The sequence below is a fragment of the Thamnophis sirtalis genome, unplaced genomic scaffold, assembly GCF_051295495.1.
Source record: "Thamnophis sirtalis isolate CommonGarterSnake01/CBP01778 unplaced genomic scaffold, rThaSir2_p1.2 scaffold_3, whole genome shotgun sequence".
In the NCBI taxonomy this organism is placed as follows: domain Eukaryota; kingdom Metazoa; phylum Chordata; class Lepidosauria; order Squamata; family Natricidae; genus Thamnophis; species Thamnophis sirtalis.
In genome coordinates this window covers 173,961,028-173,981,234 of record NW_028261383.1, presented here as the reverse complement: position 1 = coordinate 173,981,234, position 20,207 = coordinate 173,961,028, and the positions used below count along the sequence as shown (strand labels likewise).

The 20,207-nt window shown below is 43.3% G+C and overlaps 1 protein-coding gene across 2 annotated transcripts in view; it reads left to right on the top strand.

Annotated features, from left to right (window-relative positions):
* Positions 1–333: 333 nt before the first annotated feature.
* Positions 334–20,207, top strand: part of PALM3 (paralemmin 3) — a 53,265-nt gene continuing 33,391 nt past the window's right edge. The window contains exons 1-2 of one of the 2 annotated variants that reach the window (XM_087710981.1): positions 334–701; positions 19,491–19,542. In XM_087710981.1, the coding sequence (XP_087567107.1) occupies positions 19,498–19,542 (45 nt within the window). In that variant the 5' untranslated portion in view covers positions 334–701; positions 19,491–19,497. Of the gene's footprint in view, positions 702–11,344; positions 11,437–19,490; positions 19,543–20,207 lie in introns of those variants that run through there. The other variant, XM_087710982.1, reaches the window with a different exon arrangement.

The following is a 20,207-nucleotide window of genomic DNA, read 5'->3' as shown; positions in this document are numbered from 1 at the left end:
GCCATGAAAGAGCTGGGGGAGAGCTTTGCACTCAGGGGGAAAGGAGACAGTTGGGCAGAAACGGGATGACCCAGAAGGAGGGTCCCACAGGAGCTGTGTACGGTCAGCCTTACCATTAAGGACTGGATTTTTAAGCCTAAATGGACGGGGACCATTAGCGCGTCAGTGGGCAGCCCTCTCTCTCTTCTTTCATTTTCTGGCCTTAAGATGGTCTCAAGAGGGAGGACAGAAAACCAGAAGTAACCAAACAGCTCAGGAATGCTGGTAAATAATTCAGCTAGGCAGCTGATAAGTCACTGACCCAGCAGTGGGGGGGGAGTGGGGGGGGAGGCTTTCAAGGGCGCCAGGGCCCAGCAGGGCTGGTGCTGCTGCCTGTGCGGGGGAAACTCACCTCCCTTCGCCCAACTCTGCCTGCCTCTCGGCTTTTTCCGAACTGAAACCGGACTGACCAGCTCCAGAGAGCCTCATTTCTTCTCTCCTCTGTCTTTTGATCTAGGCACACAGAGAGAGGAGAAAGGCTTGGAGCCAAGTCAGGCCCTGCTAGGATGTTAAAAGATGTATGCGCTCTTTGATTCTGCTCTTCTGGCTGCATCCCACTGAAGCGGGACAGAAGCTCTTCCCACCCCCTTGCTCATCCCTTCTGCGTCAGAAGAAACTCTGAAAAAGAACCACTGGCTGGCTGGACATCCCGTGGCTGAAAGGTAAGGAAGGCACAAGAGGACTGGACAGCTCGGGTAGATGCTGGCCAAGGGGCTTGGGAAGTGAAGGGAGAAAAGCAGAGCGGAATGACCAGGCTGGGGGCTGTTGGGTTAAAACCAGGCCAGAGCAATTCATCCAACAAAATGAGGAGCAGGAGAAAAAGTAACCAAGCTAGTTAGTCCTACAACAAGACCCCTGTTTTGCAAAGCTCCTCATCATGCCATTTGTGACCAGAGGCAAAGACGGCAGCTGTGGATCCCTTTATAATTCCATACATGAAGGAAGATAGCAGGTGGAACTTGTTCTATAGGGAGCAGCCAAGTTGCTTCGCTCAAATTGTTATGTTCCCTTTTTTTTTAACTCCGGTCTCTGTCCTAAAGTGCCTCCTTGCTGGGCAAAGTAAATAATTAGGGCTGCAAAAAAGCAATCAGTGTTAAGGAAAGGGAGGCCTTGATGTTCCAGACAGCTGCAGATGTTCAAGGGGTTGTCAAAAACAACAACAACAGGTGTACAACTTTTTAATCAGAACCCCCACCTTCCAATTTCTTCATTATGGGTGCCCCGGTGGAAGCCCCAGTGAGTCTCGTGCACCGCGATATTGCACAAATGACGCCAATTGCAAACCCTATATGGTTTGCAATGATGTCATGACCCGAATGACATCATTGGCTCCACCCTATGGACTTCCAGTGGACACATGTTCAAACGTCTCCCTACTGGGCTACAGGTGAAGTTTCAAGGGAATAGTTTCAGCCTAAGGTGACTGCTGGGAGATATCATGCCCAGGTGTCCTCCATGCATAGGTATTTGAAGAATGCACACCGAAAATGACTTTTTAAAGGTGGTTAATTCTTAAAATTCTTTAGATGTTCTGCCGGATGCACACTTTGAGTTTATTGAGGTATGAAGTTTAATCAAAGCCACAAGGCTTTCACCCCCTTTCTCAACTATAGTTATGAATATGGTCATGAAGCAAAAGTATTAAGCTGTCAACATGCTAGTTTAAAATGTAGTTGGTTAATTTCTGGCTTAGTGTGTTGTATGAACCCACCCAATAGGTGTTTTGTGTGTACTATACATCCAGACAGAGGTGGGTTCCTACCAGTTCGCACCTATTCGGTAGAACCGGTTCGTCAAATCTACCGAACCGTTTAGAAGAGGTTCCACCAGTGGACCCGGAAAGCAGGCCACACCTACAGAAGAGGTTCCAAATTTTTTTGAAACCCACCCCTGGTCCTTGGATATGATTATTCTACACTATCATGCTCCTATTTATAAAACTCAGTGCCTCTGTGAAAGGTAAGGATGACTACTGCGTTTGTGGTGCAATCAGAACATTGCGTGTGTTGAAGTTGTTTTAACGCAAACCAAAGATGCCTTTTAAAAAACAAGTTTACATCCTATTCTTATGCATGCCAGGGCTGTGTGTGAGGTAATTTAAGGTGGTTCTGACAAGTGTCGTCGGCATCTTCATATCCGGTCACATGGGCGGCAAGCCACTCCCATCCGATCACATGGGCGGCAAGCCACTCCCATCCGGTCACACGGGCGGCAAGCCACTCCCGCAAAAGAGGCCACACCCACAGAGTAGGTTCGAACAATTTTTGAAACCCACCACTGCATCCAGATAACTGTATTCAGTAAACCAAGTTTAGGTTGATCATGGATATATGTATATATGTATATATGTATCACATGACCTAATTGCGTTTTAATGATTTTATGTATAATAAATAAAGGCATGAAGGATCTTCCAGATCAATTTAGCAAGTGTAAAAATGCCCAGAGTAGATCTGTCCCTTATTTGTCCAGTAGCAGCTTTTGTCCTTGACTTGGCCTTGAAACGGTTTAGTGCATTTGAGACTGGAAACGGAGCCTTCGGATCTTCTGAAACCCGCTTAGCTCTGCTCATTTCTTCGCTTCTCCCTGGGCCTTTTCCAACCCCCCCCCCTGAAATGGTCAGAGGAAACTGTGGCCCTCCTGATGTTACTGAGCTACTCAATGGCTGGGGCATCTGGGGGTTTGTAGCTTGAAATACTGTACATCAGCAGATCTTTCTATCTGTAATCATGTGAGAATACCATGGTAAAAATCCTCTGTCCTCTTGATTTAAGCCCCTAAAATTGAGATAATTAGGGGGGAAAGTGGGGGAGACTGGATAAGATTTGTTTGCAAAAGGACTTACATGAACATGGTTGCTAAAAATAATCCTCACCTTAACATGCACTCAAAGACGTTGCGTACCCCAATTTTGGGAGGATTAAAATCCAGGTTAATGTGCTAGTTCTTTTTTTTTAATCCGAGGTAAAAATCTCATTATATTACAGACTTTATTATGCTGCTTCCTTTCCTTTCAATAAGTCTCTAGCCAGCCTTGATTAGTTATTGGTAAATTTCCTGGAGGATTCCTCTATTTGAAAATAGGGAGGGAGAGAAATTCCTGCTGTTGCCCATTCCTCAGATAATTAACACCCTCCAGATAGTCATCTCACTCCCTTTAGCACAACAAACTTTCCTAGCCAGACACCACAAGAATGAAGACCTCACATTATCATTCCAACAAGAGGTTACATTTACTATCGCAAGAGCTGAGATATAGTAAGGGTCTCTAGTGGGGGGGAAAAAAATTTGGTTTGCTCATCCAAAGTGTTGGTTGAAATTCATCAAATATCCTAGCAACTATCAATCATCCCAATCATAAGAAGCCTAGCTTTCATGGCACGCTGTTTCTAATGATTGACATCTGCTTGTCAGTCGTATTCTGGGCAACAGTCAGGTAAACAATCCCACAATTATTAGTCTAGCAGATCTAGCCCATCTTCCATTGCTTATTTATTTGCCCCTGTTCCAGCATCTGGATTAAAAAGTAGTGCTTATGTCTGTTAGAAGATTATGGTTTCTTTTTGATTCATTAATTGGCTGTTTGCCACCCCATGATTCCTCTAAGAGAAATTAATAAGCAAGCTCATATTGAAAAAAAAATCTATTGCATCCTATTAATCATTGATTTATCCATTCAGATGAAACAGCTCTGGCATGCCAGTTTTCCAAGTTTCTCATAACCAAAGATGTCCTTTTCTGAATTAAAATTGGAGACTCTGTTCAGTTTGCGACTTCATCCTTCTGGTTCTGTCCCTAGATGAATCATTGTTCCATTGGGCCATTTCATAAGTAGTAAGTAATTCCAAAACAATAATTCACCCAGTGAAATTATTGAGGGAACAATAAGAGATCCACATGTGCAAGAGATATCAGCTCCCAGTAGAGGGCATTTATCGTAGGAGAGACACAGTGGGAAGGAAGCTCTTTTTCGTCATAAAAAGTTTTTATTTTCCATTTTCATAGCATATAATCACATGTATACTATTACATAGTCAATATCAAGTTGTATTATTAAGTACATACAACAATTCATCTTACCATCAACTACCAAAGGAAAAAAAAGAAAAAGAAAAACCCAGTTATTGGCTCTTCTGCTCTCCATACACCGTATTTATACCTTATCCGACACTTTCTTCCCCTTCTCTCCTCCCCCTTTCTACATCCTGTCTTCCCTCCATCATCCTTTTCTACTCTACTTCCCCTTCCTTTCTCCTTCTCCTCTCTCCCCTTACCACTCCTCCTTATACACCTCATCTTCCCCCTTCCCCCTCTCTCCTATCCCTCTCTTCTTATCTTTCTTCTCTCCTCTGCTTCCCACTCTTCTACATCCTTTCTTCCCTCCATCATTTTCTACTCTACTTCCCCTTCCTTTCTCCTTCTCCTCTCTCCCCTTACCACTCCTCCTTATACACCTCATCTTCCCCCTTCCCCCTCTCTCCTGTCCCTCTCTTCCTATCTTTCTTCTCTCCTCTGCTTCCCACTCTTCTACATCCTGTCTTCCCTCCATCATTTTCTACTCTACTTCCCCTTCCTTTCTCCTTCTCCTCTCTCCCCTTACCACTCCTCTTTATACACCTCATCTTCCCCCTTCCCCCTCTCTCCTATCCCTCTCTTCTTCCTATCTCTCTTCTCTCCTCTGTTTCCCACTCTTCTACATCCTGTCTTCCCTCCATCATTTTCTACTCTACTTCCCCTTCCTTTCTCCTTCTCCTCTCTCCCCTTACCACTCCTCTTTATACACCTCATCTTCCCCCTTCCCCCTCTCTCCTATCCCTCTCTTCTTCCTATCTCTCTTCTCTCCTCTGTTTCCCACTCTTCTACATCCTGTCTTCCCTCCATCATTTTCTACTCTACTTCCCCTTCCTTTCTCCTTCTCCTCTCTCCCCTTACCACTCCTCCTTATACACTTCATCTTCCCCCTTCACCCTCTCTCCTGTCCCTCTCTTCCTATCTTTCTTCTCTCCTCTGCTTCCCACTCTTCCTCTCATTCATTTGGTGTATTTCAGCTTCTGAGCAAACTCCCTTTTGTGTTGATGGTATTTATAATTCCATTTCAATATACATAGAAAGGAAAAAAAATAGCAGTATACATGTACAATCATCCAACATCCCTTCTCCAACTTAGTAAACTCCACTCCCTCCCCCCTCCCAACCTTCCCCCCCCCCCTGACTTCCCAGAACCAATACAAGGTATAAATCTTTAACAAAAACAGTTTAAGATATACTTAAAGAAAATGTAGAAAGTTAATAACATTTTTGAATTGAGCTTAGCTCCAGTGGGAAGGAAGCTCTTGAAATAAGACCACTGTAGCTCACCGAAACCTTAAAACATAGCGGCAAGGGTTTCTACAGCATGCTAAAAGCATCTCTGGTCCTCAGCTTTTGTGTTTCCACAAAAAGAAAATTGAGATTGAGAAGCCCATGCCAGATTTTAACTTTTTAAGAAAGGGATCGCGAAGGCTGAGCACATTCTTATTTAAATAGCAATAGCAATAGCAGTTAGACTTATATACCGCTTCATAGGGCTTTCAGCCCTCTCTAAGCGGTTTACAGAGTCAGCATATCGCCCCCACAGTCTGGGTCCTCATTTCACCCACCTCGGAAGGATGGAAGGCTGAGTCAACCTTGAGCCGGTGAGATTAGAACCGCTGAACTGCAGATAACAGTCAGCTGAAGTGGCCTGCAGTACTGCATTCTTAACCACTGCGCCACCTCGGCTCTTAAAGCATATTTCACAACTGTTATTCTGCTCACCTTCACGTCGTCCTGCGTCAACCATATTACAGAAGCCAAGTCAAGATACAGAAAGCATGGCCTGCAGTCTGCATTCTTCTTCCCAAGGTCCTTCTCCACTCCCTGCCTCCTTAAATGGCAGTAGAAAGCCTCCCAGAGAGCCTCGCTGGGACACGGATCAGGGAGCTGTGGTGGTTTCCTATCCTTGGTGCTGTTGATACATCAGAGGTTACCACTTAGCACAACAGGAAGGAAGGAGTCCATTTGGCAGCAAATGCTGATGGTCTCTGGCAGAAAAGGGCTTGGAGATACTCAGCTGGCAGCTGAATTTGCCAAGGCTAAAAAGCAGCATCTCCAGCACCTGTTATGCATCTGGCTCAGTGGTGGGATTCAGCCAGTTCGCACCTATTTGGGAGAACCGGTTGGTAACTTTCTAAGCAGTTCGGAGAACCGGTTGTTGGAAGAAATCTCCTTTTGTTTTTTTCCACTTTACAGGGCTAATCCTGTAAGGAAGGCAGGAAGGAAACATTCTGGTGTTGTTTCTAGCCTCATCTTTATTGCCCTGCTTACAGAAACTGCCTCTCCGGTTAACCCTGATTACCATTGTAACAACGAAGGCGAAGCGCCCATCGACTTGAGTGACATTGACTTGGCCACGCCCACATGATCACATGACCACCGAGCCCCGCCTACCCAGCTGGTCATTAGGGCAGAGAACCGGTTGTTAAATTATTTGAATCCCACCACTGATCTGGCTTCAGGGCTGAATAAAGACTCACTGGCATCCATGGCATAAAATTAAAATGTTACCTATGGCTTTGCTAATTAATACAAGGCGTAAGTCTCTGGGATACAGCGGTACACAGAGCCATTCAAAATAAATGGGAACTGTCAAAGAGAAACCTCAGGAGTAGCGGTCGAATGCAAAATCACTACAGCACTGTCACTTCAGCAGCATCAGAAATCTGTCCATTCTATTGTTCCTGACACCCCAGTTTGCAAAATGGGCCTTTATCTAGATTGGTGGCAGATAGCATGGTCATAGTTAATAGTCTCTGGTGCTTGTTGAGCCACCTAGAATCTGTGTCCGATCCTGTCTGGCTGAGTGAAATCTGGGCGTGAATCACTTTGAGCTCATTGAAACAATTTTCCCATTGGTTTCTTTTTAGCTGGCAAAAAGCAGCATTTCAATATTGTAGTCTGCCTTCCGTCCTTGTTGTTCTATATTTTATGTTACGTAGCAGTCTTTCCCAGTCTAAAACCCTCAAGGTATGTAAAATTAACAACCGGCAGAATTCCCAGCCAGCATGGCCAATTTATTTATTGTAGATTTTTTTTAATCCTGCCTTTATTATTATTATTTTTTTTTTAACAAATGACTCAAAGGATTTTAACAAATCCTCAAGGCTGGATTACTGCAACGCGCTCTACGTGGGGCTGCCCTTGAAAAGCGTTCGGAGACTGCAACTAGTCCAGAATGCAGCCGCGTGAGCAATATTGGGTGTACCTAGGTACACCTATGTTACACCTATCCTCCGCGAGCTGCACTGGCTACCCATTGGTCTCCGGATGTGATTCAAGGTGCTGGTTATTACCTTTAAAGCCCTACATGGCTTAGGGCCAGCATACCTGCGAGACCGCCTACTGCCATATTCCTCCCAGCGGCCGGTGAGATCCCACAGGGTTGGCCTCCTTCAGATGCCGTCAGCCAGACAATGTCGGCTGGCGGCTCCCCGGAGGAGAGCCTTCTCTGTGGCTGCCCCGACCCTCTGGAACGAACTACCCCCAGAAATCCGGACCTCACCCACTCTCATGACCTTCAAAAAAGCTGTCAAGACCTGGCTTTTCCGGCAGGCCTGGGGCTGTTGACCTCACTGTTGAGGTCCAGCCCCGATTGAAATAAATGTCTTTGTGTCGTTTTAACTTTTCTTATTTTATTTTTACTTTCTTTTATTTTCTTTCTCTTCCCTTCTGTAAGCCGCCCGGAGTCCTTCGGGATTGGGCGGCTATAAATAAAATCAAACTTACAAACTTACAAAGCGGAAAACATACGTATAGTCCTTCCTCCTATTTCCCCCACGATAAACCTGGGAGGTGAGAGAGGATGATGACTGGCCCAAAGTCAACCAGCTGATTTTCATGCCTAAAGCAGGACCAGGACTCACAATTTCCGGAACCTCTTCTGTAGGTGTGTCCTGCTTTCCTGGTCCACTGGTGGAAACCTCTTCTAACCAGTTCGGTAGATTTGACAAACTGGTTCTACCGAACTGGTGCGAACTGGTAGGAACCCACCTCTGGTTACTCGGAACCCTGACAGATGAAGCTACCCATTTCTTATACCCATTTCTTATACCATTAATGTGGATTAGGAGGAAACAGAATATTATATGGTATAGAACGAGTGGTACAAATGGCTAGAGGACAGGTGTAAAGCTTAAGGAAAGATTAAATGAAGTAGACACAGGAGTTAAATTTAGCAATGTATAGGTAGAGATGAATAAATACATATAGATGGAATGAAGGATTGTAAATTAAGGAATGTATATAATAGTATCATATGTATAGACAAAAATATGTACATACATATGTATATGTATAGACTGAAATAAGGGGGCGGGGGAGAAGTACATTTACGAGGAAATTTAAAAATAACTGTTAAATAAAAATATTTAAAAATAATAATTTGGATTTTTAAAAGAAATAATAATAATCTCCTGTTTCCTCCTTGACTTTCTTATAAGTCATCTTATAACCAAATAAAACCGACTGCTTCCTTGAAGTGATTATCAGCTAGCCAGAAGTCACACATTTGGGACATGTGACGCAAGGGGCTAGATTAGAAAAATGATTAAACTTGGCAAGTTTGAGGCAAGAGCAAGAAGTGGAAGATAATAGATAATAGGGTCTGAAGAAATCGCTGGAATGTTCTTGAAAGCCTATAGATTAAAGTAGGAGGCATTAGTCAATATAGTCACCAGGAAACTAGCTAAATACTTACCATAATCATTTGGCTGCATTGTAACCAGTGGTGGGTTTCAAAAATTGTTCGAACCTACTCTGTGGGTGTGGTCTCTTTTGTGGGAGTGGCTTGCCGCCCATGTGACCGGATGGGAGTGGCTTGCCGCCCATGTGACCGGATATGAAGATGCCGACGACACTTGTCAGAACCACCTTAAATTACCCCACACACAGCACTGGCATGCATAAGAATAGGATGCAAACTTGTTTTTGAAAAGGCATCTTTGGTTTGCGTTAAAACAACTTCAACACACGGAATGTTCTGATTGCACCACAAACGCAGTAGTCATCCTTACCTTCCACAGAGGCACTGAGTTTTATAAATAGGAGCATGATAGTGTAGAATAATCCTATCCAAGGACCAGTGGTGGGTTTCAAAAAAGTTTGGAACCTCTTCTGTAGGTGTGGCCTGCTTTCCGGGTCCACTGGTGGAACCTCTTCTAACCGGTTCGGTAGATTTGACGAACCGGTTCTACCGAATAGGTGCAAACTGGTAGGAACCCACCTCTGATTGTAACTAATATAGAATAGAATAGAATTCTTAATTGGCCAAGTGTGATTGGACACACAAGGAATTTGTCTCTGGTGTAGAAGCTTTCAGTGCACATACAAGCAGCAAGTGATAAATCATGATCATAATCATAAAATATATTCATCATAAATCATAAGATACAACACTCAGTGATAGCCATAGGATACTAAATATGCAATCAACACAAACTATACTGTCAGATCCCTAAAAGTGATACTGCCATTCAATTGGGAGGAGGGGAGCCTCGGAGTTAAATCATTAGCTACATCTGAAACAACTGAGTTTTACAACTTTACAACTGGTTTTCCTGTCACCGGGAGACTGAAGGTCCCAATATCTCTGGAGGGATGTTTATGGTAGCTGTTGTGGCCCGGCAGGAGCCGTTGGAGCTGCCACCAGACTCCGACAGCGAGGGGCCCTATGAGTCGGCCCTGGAGGATGTGGAGGACCCTGGACAGGGTTCCGACTCTGCGCAGGGTGCAGAGAGACTGGTTGGCCACCAGGTGGTGCCTGAGCCGTGGATCAGTGGGGAGGAGACATGGGAGAGTGATCCAGAAACCACCTGTGAGTTGTTCTGGGATGCACGCCGTCGAAGGGCTACTCGGCGTCAAGAACAACTATGTAATTAACAGGAGGTAATTATGCTCAGCTGATGCTCATTAAGCTGCTCTCCAGATTATAAAAGAGACTGCTTGTGCCACGCCCTTCTTGCAGAAGTCAACATTAGGGACTAGCGAGAAACAAACTTGGCAGGCTGGATTGCTGCCAGAGTTTGTTTGCATTGCTCCCAAGGTTTGTAGGACTTGCTGCCAGAGTGCTTATCTTTAACAAAAACATTCTAAAATGAGCTTTAAAAAAAGTTAATATCATCTTTCATTTGAGCTTTAACTCCTCCTTGGTAGGCTAGCTTATATGAGCCGAGGTGGCGCAGTGGTTAGGGTGCAGTACTGCAGGCCACTTTAGCTGACTGTTATCTGCAGTTCAGTGGTTCAAATCTCACCAGCTCAAGGTTGACTCAGCCTTCCATCCTTCCGAGGTGGGTGAAATGAGGAGCCAGACTGTGGGGGCGATATGCTGACTCAATTTGTTAAAAATCTGTAAACCGCTTAGAGAGGGCTGAAAACCCTATGAAGCAGTATATAAGTCTAATAAATAAATAAATAAATAAATAAATAAATAAATAAATAAATGAATGAATGAATAAATAAATAAATAAATAGATAAATAAATAAATAAATAAATAAATAAATAAATAAATAAATAAATAAATAAATAGCTCTAAGCAAATTATATATCATTCCTTGTTTCTTTAGTCATAAGCTATCTGAAATTTCTTAGTCCCATATTTATTTTGAGTATAGTCAATCCATCTTCTCCACTCCAGTTTATATCTCTCGTTTGAATGGTCCTTGAGATATGCAGATATTTTAGCCATCTCGGCTATGTTTGTTACTTTCAATGTCCATTCTTGAATAGTAGGCAAGTCTTCCTTCTTCTTCCAGTATTGCGCCACCAACAATCTAGCTGCAGTTATTAAATGCAAAATCAGGTTAGTGGCTAGTTGTTTTGACGTGCAATGCACTAGTCACCTGGTTGAAAACCCCACTTGCATTTGAGTGATCGCTGTTTGAAATTAGGGAGTTAAGGGAACTCATTAATGTTCCCAGAGTTTCTATAATCCTATAGTTCATCCACCAAAATCAACTGAAAAAATCATGCTTTTGTAATCTGAAGGATCAGAGATTTGCAGCGCATGACATGAAATGTGCTTTCAAACAAATTTCTGAAGCTGCAGCTACGTGTCTGACCACTTCCTTTTGCCAAGGGTGCATAATTACTACTCCGTCAGCTGCACTGACTGCTTTTCCAGTTTCTGTGCACCGTACAGAGAGTTGCTGGTTTAATATATTTTTTTGCTGTTTAATTTACAACAGCAGGAGCCTCCTCCATGTCTTGATCCTTTGAGATCCGCTGGTGATATTTCTGTTGGGGGAAATACTACTTTCGCCTCATTGAAGTTGCAAAGTTAGCTTCCTTAAAGGGCCTGAGGGATTCTGGTTGGTTTCAGAAAGGCAAGTGAATTCTATTTTGTTTATGCGGGCATAATTTATCATTTGATCTCTCTAATCTAATATCAAATTACGATTCTCCTCCATGTTTGTTTAAGGCAGTGTTTCTCAACCTTGGCGACTTGAAGTCCTGTGGACTTCAACTCCCAGAATCCCCCAGCCAGCGTAGTTACGCTGGCTGGGGGATTCTGGGAGTTGAAGTCCACAGGACTTAAAGTCGCCAAGGTTAAGAAGCACTGGTTTAAGGTATATGATGAAGTGTCATTGTTGTAAGGAAATGGATGTTGCGATTTCAGTCTTATCTATTAGTTTAAGATGAGCTGAAGGAGGTGATCCCTTGGCCAAATGTCTGGAAATCCCCTCCTTCCCCCTAGTTTTGTCCTTAGATGTCTGAAACACAGATTTAATTACAGGAAAGATGGTAATAGTGAATCTCAGGAAACTGCCATGCTTCAATGCTCATGGTATCGAACTCAAATCCACTACTTTTAAGCTCCTTTCCTGTCTAAATGAATATATACATACGTACATCAGAAAGGACTTGATCAAGCCAGGAATTAGCCATTTGAATCCTTACTGAATTCAGTGACAGAGTTAAACAAGAACTTAAAATGTTTCACTAAGCACCAGCGTTTAACTCTGGTGGGATTTACTGGTTGCTGGTTTGCCCAAGCAACTACTCCCTGTACAAATTAATAAGACTGAACTGTCTTTAAGCAATGATAAGCAAATCCTTATCATTTAATAAAATAGTGATAGCAGTAGTAGAGGAATATTAAAGAATTCTATGTATTTAAGCACCCCTTTCCCATTATGAAGAATTGTATTTTTTTCACTGTCCACTCTTAAATTACTTTTTTAAAAAAGATAGTAGATAAATGTTAGATAAATGTTTTGTGTCTGCCTGAAAAATCCAATAGGGAAAATAAGCCTCACTGTAGTATGTAGTATGTTTGAGAATACTGTTTTACACATGGAAATAATTGGTTCAACTACGTCCCTTTACCAGTGGTGGGTTTCAAATTTTTTTAGAACCTCTTCTGTAGGTGTGGCCTGCTTTGTGGGAGTGGCTTGCTGGCCATGTGACTGGGTGGGCGTGGCCAACTTGTAAAATGTGGTGAAACTCACTTAACGACGCTCTTGTTTAGCAACCAAAATGTTGGCTCAGGAACTCTGGCATTTGAAGCATGCAAGTCTTAAAGCTGTCAAGTTACAAGACCCTTGCACCCCTAATCCTTTAGAAAAAAAACCCGGAGGTGTTCAAACTTGACAGCTTTAAGACTTGTGGACTTCAACTCCCAGAATTCCTCCTCCAGTCATGTTGGCTCAGAAACTCTGGCATTTGAAGCACGCAAGTCTTAAAGCTGTCAAGTTACAAGACCCTTGCACCCCTAACCCTTTAGAAAAAAAACCCGGAGGTGTTCAAACTTGACAGCTTTAAGACTTGTGGACTTCAACTCCCAGAATTCCTCCTCCAGTCATGTTGGCTCAGGAACTCTGGCATTTGAAGCACGCAAGTCTTAAAGCTGTCAAGTTACAAGACCCTTGCACCCCTAACCCTTTAGAAAAAAAAACCCAGGGGCGTTCAAACTTAACAGCTTTAAGACTTGTGGACTTCAACTTCCAGAATTCCTCCTCCAGTCATGTTGGTTCAGGAACTCTGGCATTGAAGCACACAAGTCTTAAAGCTGTCAAGTTACAAGACCCTTGCACCCTAACCCTTTAGAAAAAAACCCAGGGGTGTTCAAACTTAACAGCTTTAAGACTTGTGGACTTCAACTCACAGAATTCCTCCTCCAGTCATGTTGTCTCAGGAACTCTGGCATTGAAGCACACAAGTCTTAAAGCTGTCAAGTTACAAGACCCTTGCACCCCTAACCCTTTCGAAAAAAAAACCCAGGGGTGTTAAAACTTGACAGTTTAAGACTTGTGGACTTCAACTCCCAGAATTCCTCCTCCAGTCATGTTAGCTCAGGAACTCTGGCATTGAAGCACACAAGTCTTAAAGCTGTCAAGTTACAAGACCCTTGCACCCCTAACCCTTTAGAAAAAAAAACCCAGGGGTGTTCAAACTTAACAGCTTTAAGACTTGTGGACTTCAACTGGGCCAAGACTATTTGGTTGCTGGGGCTGCCGATTAAGATGATGGTGGAATCACTTGGATCCTAATTTGGAGGCCTGGCCTCTGTAGCCATCTGAAAGCACATTTCTCTTCCTATTGGCTGTTGTTTTTCACCCACATAACCTTTGGAATAACCGCAAGCCTCTCTTTCCTCTGAAGCAGCACTTTTGGTGGCGTGGGACATTAACCTTGTGGGAGGAGGCAGCCCAAAAGGGCAAAGTAGCCATTTCAGAGCAGGGCTTTTAAGCAGAAGTTGGCCTCTTGCACAAGTGCCCAGTGAAAGGTTAATGAGTGTCAGTTAAAGCAGGCAAAGCAAATGCTCTTTAATTGAAGGGCTGGTTGCCCTTCTGCCAAAGAACAGACGATCTGATCTGCCTGTTGGGCAAATGGGCATTCAACCAGGGCCGTACAGAGAGACACACACTGATATTATAAAAGGAACACGGCTCCATAGTTTGTCAGCATTCGCTTCAATGGGTTGACACCAGTGGTGGGTTTCAAAAATTGTTCGAACCTACTCTGTGGGTGTGGCCTCCTTTGTGGGAGTGGCTTGCCACCCATGTGACCGGATGGGAGTGGCTTGCCACCCATGTGACCGGATATGAAGATGCCGACGACACTTGTCAGAACCACCTTAAATGACCTCACACACAGCACTGGCATGCATAAGAATAGGATGTAAACTTGTTTTTTAAAAGGCATCTTTGGTTTGCGTTAAAACAACTTCAACACACGCAATGTTCTGATTGCACCACAAACGCAGGAGACATCCTTCCCTTTCACAGAGGCACTGAGTTTTATAAATAGGATCATGATAGTGTAGAATAATCATATCCAAGGACCAGTGGTGGGTTTCAAAAATCTTTGGAACCTCTTCTGTAGGTGTGGCCTGCTTTCCGGGTCCACTGGTGGAACCTCTTCTCACCGGTTCGGTAGATTTGATGAACCGGTTCTACCGAATAGGTGCGAACTGGTAGGACCCCACCTCTGGTTGACACCCAGAGGATCAGGTCTCTCAGGATTAAAGGCTGAACCCCTCAAAAACACCCTAGATTTAGACTGAGCAAGCCCAGGGGGGCAGATAGGTTCTACGAGCAACATCTGCCTATATTTGCATGTGGATCCCTGGTCTCCATAAGAAGCATCTATTTGTTAGATGTTTTAGTCCAAGATTCTTGTTCTTCTTGTTTAGGTATGTACTTCTTACAGCATAGAAAATGCCCTTTGGGAAAGGTTAATTTGTTCTTATACAGTATGTGTTTCTCCATATTTAGAAACATGAACTACATTTCTGAATTTGTTGCTGTTGGTTGTGAAGTTGTGTCCCTCGCGACCCCATGAACAATGTTCCTCCAGACCTTCCTGTTCTCTACCATCCATTGAAGCTCACACCTACTGCTTCGGTGACTCCATCCAGCCACTTCCTTCTCTGTCATCCCCTTCTTCTTTTGCCCTCTATCTTTCCCAGCATGAGGCTCTTCTCCAGTGAGTCCTTCCTTCTCATTAGGTGGCCAAAGTCTTTGAGTTTCCTCTTCAGGATCTGGCCTTCTAAAGAGCAGTCAGGGTTGATCTCCTCTAGGACTGACCGGTTGGATGGCCTTGCAGCCCAAGGGACTCGCAGGAGATAGATAGATAGATAGATAGATAGATAGATAGATAGATAGATAGATAGATAGATAGATAGATAGTTGATAGATAGGTAGGCAGTCAGTCAGACAGATAGATAGAAGTCCCCTTCTTCTTTTGCCCTCCATCGTTCCCAGCATGAAGCTCTTCTCCAGTGAGTCCTTCCTTCTCATTAGGTGGCCAAAGTATTTGAGTTTCCTCTTCAGGATCTGGCCTTCTAAACAGCAGTCTGGGTTGATCTCCTCGAGGACTGACAGGTTGGATCGCCTTGCAGTCCAAGGGACTCGCAGGAATCTTCTCCAGCACCATAATTCAAAGGCCTCAATCCTTTGATGCTCAGCCTTCCTTATGGTCCAACTTTCACAGCCATCCATTGCAACTGGGATAACCATAACCTTGATTATACACACTTTTGTTGGCAGGGTGATGTCTCTGTTTTTTAGTATGCTGCCTAGATTTGCCATAGCTTTCTTCCCCAGCAGCAAGCGTCTTTTAATTTCTCGGCTGTAGTCCTCATCTGCGGTGATCTTGGAGCCCAGGAAAATAAAATCTGTCACTTCCTTCATTTCTTCCCCACCTATTTGCCAGGAATTGAGAGGGCCAGATGGCATGATCTTAGTTTTCTTAATGTTGAGTTTCAAGCCAACTTTTTCACTCTCCTCCTTCACCCACATCAAGAATCTCTTTAGTTCCTCTTCACTTTCTGCTGTTAGAGTGGTATCATCTGCATATCTGAGGTTGTTGATATTTCTCCCGGCAATCTTAATTCCAATTTGTGATTCATCTAGCCCCGCCTTTTTCATGATGTGCTCTGCATATAAGTTAAATAGGCAGGGTGACAGTATACAGCCTTGCTGTATACTCAATTTTGAACCAATCAGTGGTTCCATGTCCTGTTGCTTTTTGATCCGCATATAGGTTTCTCAAGAGACAAATAAGATGGTCTGGTACTCCAATCTCTTTAAGAACTTGCCACAATTTGTTTTGTTTTTTTTAAAATAAAATTTGTATTTTTAAACAAACATAAACAAACAAGACATGTAACATAAAAACATCTTAAATTACGTACAGATTGGTTACAAGGTTTTTGTGCGTCCTTTCCATAGTCATCACTTAAACTTTATCTAAAGTCACATATTGTCAATCAAATGTATTTGTGTGCATTATTGTTATAATACTTCATTTGTTTGATCATAATTGTTGTTTCTTCATTTTAAACAAGACATTCTAAATATGAATTCATTTATATTATAATAATTCATTATATCATCTTCAATATATCCAATAAAAAAGTATTTTTATATCCTATTCTAAGTCATTCTATGATTTTAGTATTGGTAACATTCTCTAATAATTTCCAATTCCATGTTTCTTCCATTATTGGTATCATCAATCTAGTGTATATGTATACAATTATTATGATTATTAAACATTCATTGAGTATAGCTATTGTTACATCCTTTTAATATGAAGAATACTAAATTTAAAGTAAATTTATATTATGGACAGTTTCATTACATCATCCTGAAATCATCCAATGATATTACTTCTTTATATTCTATTCTATATAAAATTGTTTATCTTTTATAAAAAGGCTTTTCAACATCATCTCCATAGTTCCACTTGCAATTTTATATAAAATTTCATATTATCAATCTAGTATATATAAATGCATTATTACCATTGTTAATCATTTATTTAACTATAACTATTATTACTTTGTCTTATACATAGTACTCAAAGTTTAACTAAGTTTAACTTAATTTTATTGTGACATTTCATTTCATCATCCTGTGTCCTTCCAGTAGTAGTGCAGTCCAACATCTCTTGCCATTTGTAGAATCTGTATTCTAAGTGTTTTCTTGATAAGTCTTAAAAATATCTTTCACACTTCCTGTGCCACCCAATTGAAATATACCTAATGCGATATGCTACCCATTGCTATCTTGCTTCATTTACTCCTAGTTGCCTAGCTAATAATGTTCTACTTTCTGGCGCTGAACACTCATGGTGGGGTTTCAATGGTTGGTTCTAATAGTTCTGCACCAAATGTATATGGTAGATAGCTCATACTGTATTGTATTGTAGAGCCGAGGTGGCGCAGTGGGTAGAGTGCAGTACTGCAGGCCACTTCAGCTGACTGCTAAGCTGCAGTTCGGCGGTTCTAATCTCACCGGCTCAAGGTCGACTCAGCCTTCCATCCTTCCGAGGTGGGTGAAATGAGGACCCAGACTGTGGGGGCGATATGCTGACTCTGTAAACCGCTTAGAGAGGGCTGGAAGCCCTATGAAGCGGTATATAAGTCGAACTGCTATTGCTATTGCCAGAATTGGGCACTGTGCCCTAATACCATTTTTTTCCCACACAAAAAGGTTTCAGTCTTCAATATATTTGTATAATTACAAAACACTATTGGATAAACCCAGATGATCATACCATTAGAAATGCAAATTCTTCCCTCTTATCATCTATCCATGAGCAGGCGTTTTAGTGGTGGTAAAATGTGGAATTGCATTGCTGAAGTTGACATTAAAAAGGAATAATGGGATATGGCACAGAAACTGGATGGATGGATGGATGGATGGATGGATGGATGGATGGATGGATGGATGGATGGATAGATAGATAGATAGATAGATAGATAGATAGATAGATAGATAGATAGATACCATAGATAGATTCCTGTTGTGGCCCAGCAGGAGCCGTTGGAGCTGCCACCAGACTCCGACAGCAAGGGGCCCTATGAGTCGGCCTTGGAGGATGTGGAGGACCCTGGACAGGGTTCCGACTCCGAGCAGGGCGCAGAGAGACTGGTTGGCTACCAGGTGGCGCCTGAGCCTTGGATCAGTGGGGAGGAGATAAGGGAGAGTGATCCAACTGTGAACCAACTGTGAGTTGTTCCGGGATGAACACCGTCGAAGGGCTACTCAGCGTCAAGAACAACTACGTAATTACAGAAGGTAATTACGCTCAGCTGATGGTCATTAGGCTCCTCTCCAGACTATAAAAGAGACTGCTTGTGCGACGCCCTTCTTGCAGAAGTCAATGCTTTGACTAAAGAGAAACAAAGTTGGCAGGCTGGATTGCTGCCAGAGTTTGTCTGAATTGCTGCCAAAGTTTGTCGGCCTTGCTGCCAAGGTCCTTATCTGTTTGTTTATTTGGCTTTCAGCCACTGAGAGTCTGAACTTGTTATTAAAGGACATTCTCATTTAAGCTTGTCTCGGCATTCGTTACTGGATGGAGGAGGGGGTCAGAACAGATACCATAGGTAGGTAGGTAGGTAGGTAGGTAGATATAGATAGATAGATAGATAGATAGATAGATAGATAGATAGATAGATATAGATAGATAATTTTACAGAATAATAATTGAAAATCATATTTCTGTAATTTGTCAGTGCACTCTCAGGGAGGAGGCATTCTGAGCTGAGGATAGTGTATGCCACATAAACTGTGTGCTTCCCACTTCGAGTTTACCATGTGTGTAGAATATGCAGAGTTTTGCACTGCAGTGTTTTTATACGTGACAATAGTGGTCTGAAAAGGGATACTTGAAGACCAGCAGAAGGAGGATTCATGCATTCTCAGCACATGATTGGCCGTTTCACTACCGGTGGAGCCTTTATTATCTGGCCAGTGTGGTGCACATATGAGATAACTATGAGTACACACCTTTGGGAATGTGCTTTCTCTTTCTCTTTAAAAAAATGACATTTATATTTTACCTCTTTGAGCTGAGCTGTGTTGGGAGGCCTTCTCTATGGGAATGATGCTGCTTCTCCATTGAAAAAGGAACACGGTGGTGGGTCAGGTGATAGAAGAAGTTAGAGGAGAGAAATCTGTCTGTACACCAATTGTCCTACATACCTTGCTACTGACAGACATTAAATAGCAATAGCAATAGCAGTTAGACTTATATACCGCTTCATAGGGCTTTCAGCCCTCTCTAAGCGGTTTACAGAGTCAGCATATTGCCCCCAACAATCCGGGTCCTCATTTCACCCACCTCGGAAGGATGGAAGGCTGAGTCAACCTTGAGCCGGTGAGATTTGAACCGCCGAACTGCAGATAACAGTCAGCTGAAGTGGCCTGCAGTACTGCACCCTAACCACTGCGCCACCTCGGCTCTGTTAAAAGACAATGACCAGCTGTTGGGAGCAGAAGACAGAGAGAGAAGGGTCTACCAGAGTGCAGGGAATAAAGCATGAAGGACCTGAGATGGGAGTTGGGGGACGAAAGAGGGTGAGATGGTGAGTACTGTCAACCAGTCTCCACTGGACATATCCCAAAAGGCTTTTTTTCTCTTTCAGAAGGAAAATGGCAGAAGGCTCCTTATTCGCCCAGCGGCTGCATACTATTGCGGTAAGTGTGCTTTCCCATTCTCCCCTGTGGCATCGGCCGATGCAGCTTTCGGAAGGCAAGTGCTCCAGCAGGTCCTTCCGTCCTCCAGCTCCTAGGCCTGTCTCATCCCTTCCCAGGGACACGCCAGATCTGCTACGTCCTGTTACCTACAGGACTCCGGGCGGCTTACAAATACGAGATAAAATAAAATAACAAATAGGGGAGAGAAACAAAACAGTTTTAAAAAAAACACAACATACATTTGGCTTAGCTGGGGGTTGGACCTGATTTATAAATCAATAACCCCAGGCCTGTCGGAACAGCCAGGTTTTGGTGGCTTTTTGGAAGGCCGCGAGAGTGGGAAGGGTCCGGATCTCTGCTGGTAGCTCGTTCCACAGAGCCGGAGCAGCTACAGAGAAGGCTCTTCCCTGAGTGGTCGCCAGCCGGCATTATCCAGTCGACGGCACCCGGAGGAGGCCTGGCCTGTGGGTTCTTATTGGACGTTGGGAGGTGTGTAGCAGGAGACGGTCTCTCAGATATCCAGGTCCAAGGCCATGTAGGGCTTTAAAGGTAATCACCAGCACTTTGTAGCATGTCCGGAGACTAATAGGGAGCCAGTGCAGCTCGCGGAGGATAGGTGTAACATGGGTGTACCGAGGTACACCCGATATCGCTCGCGCGGCTGC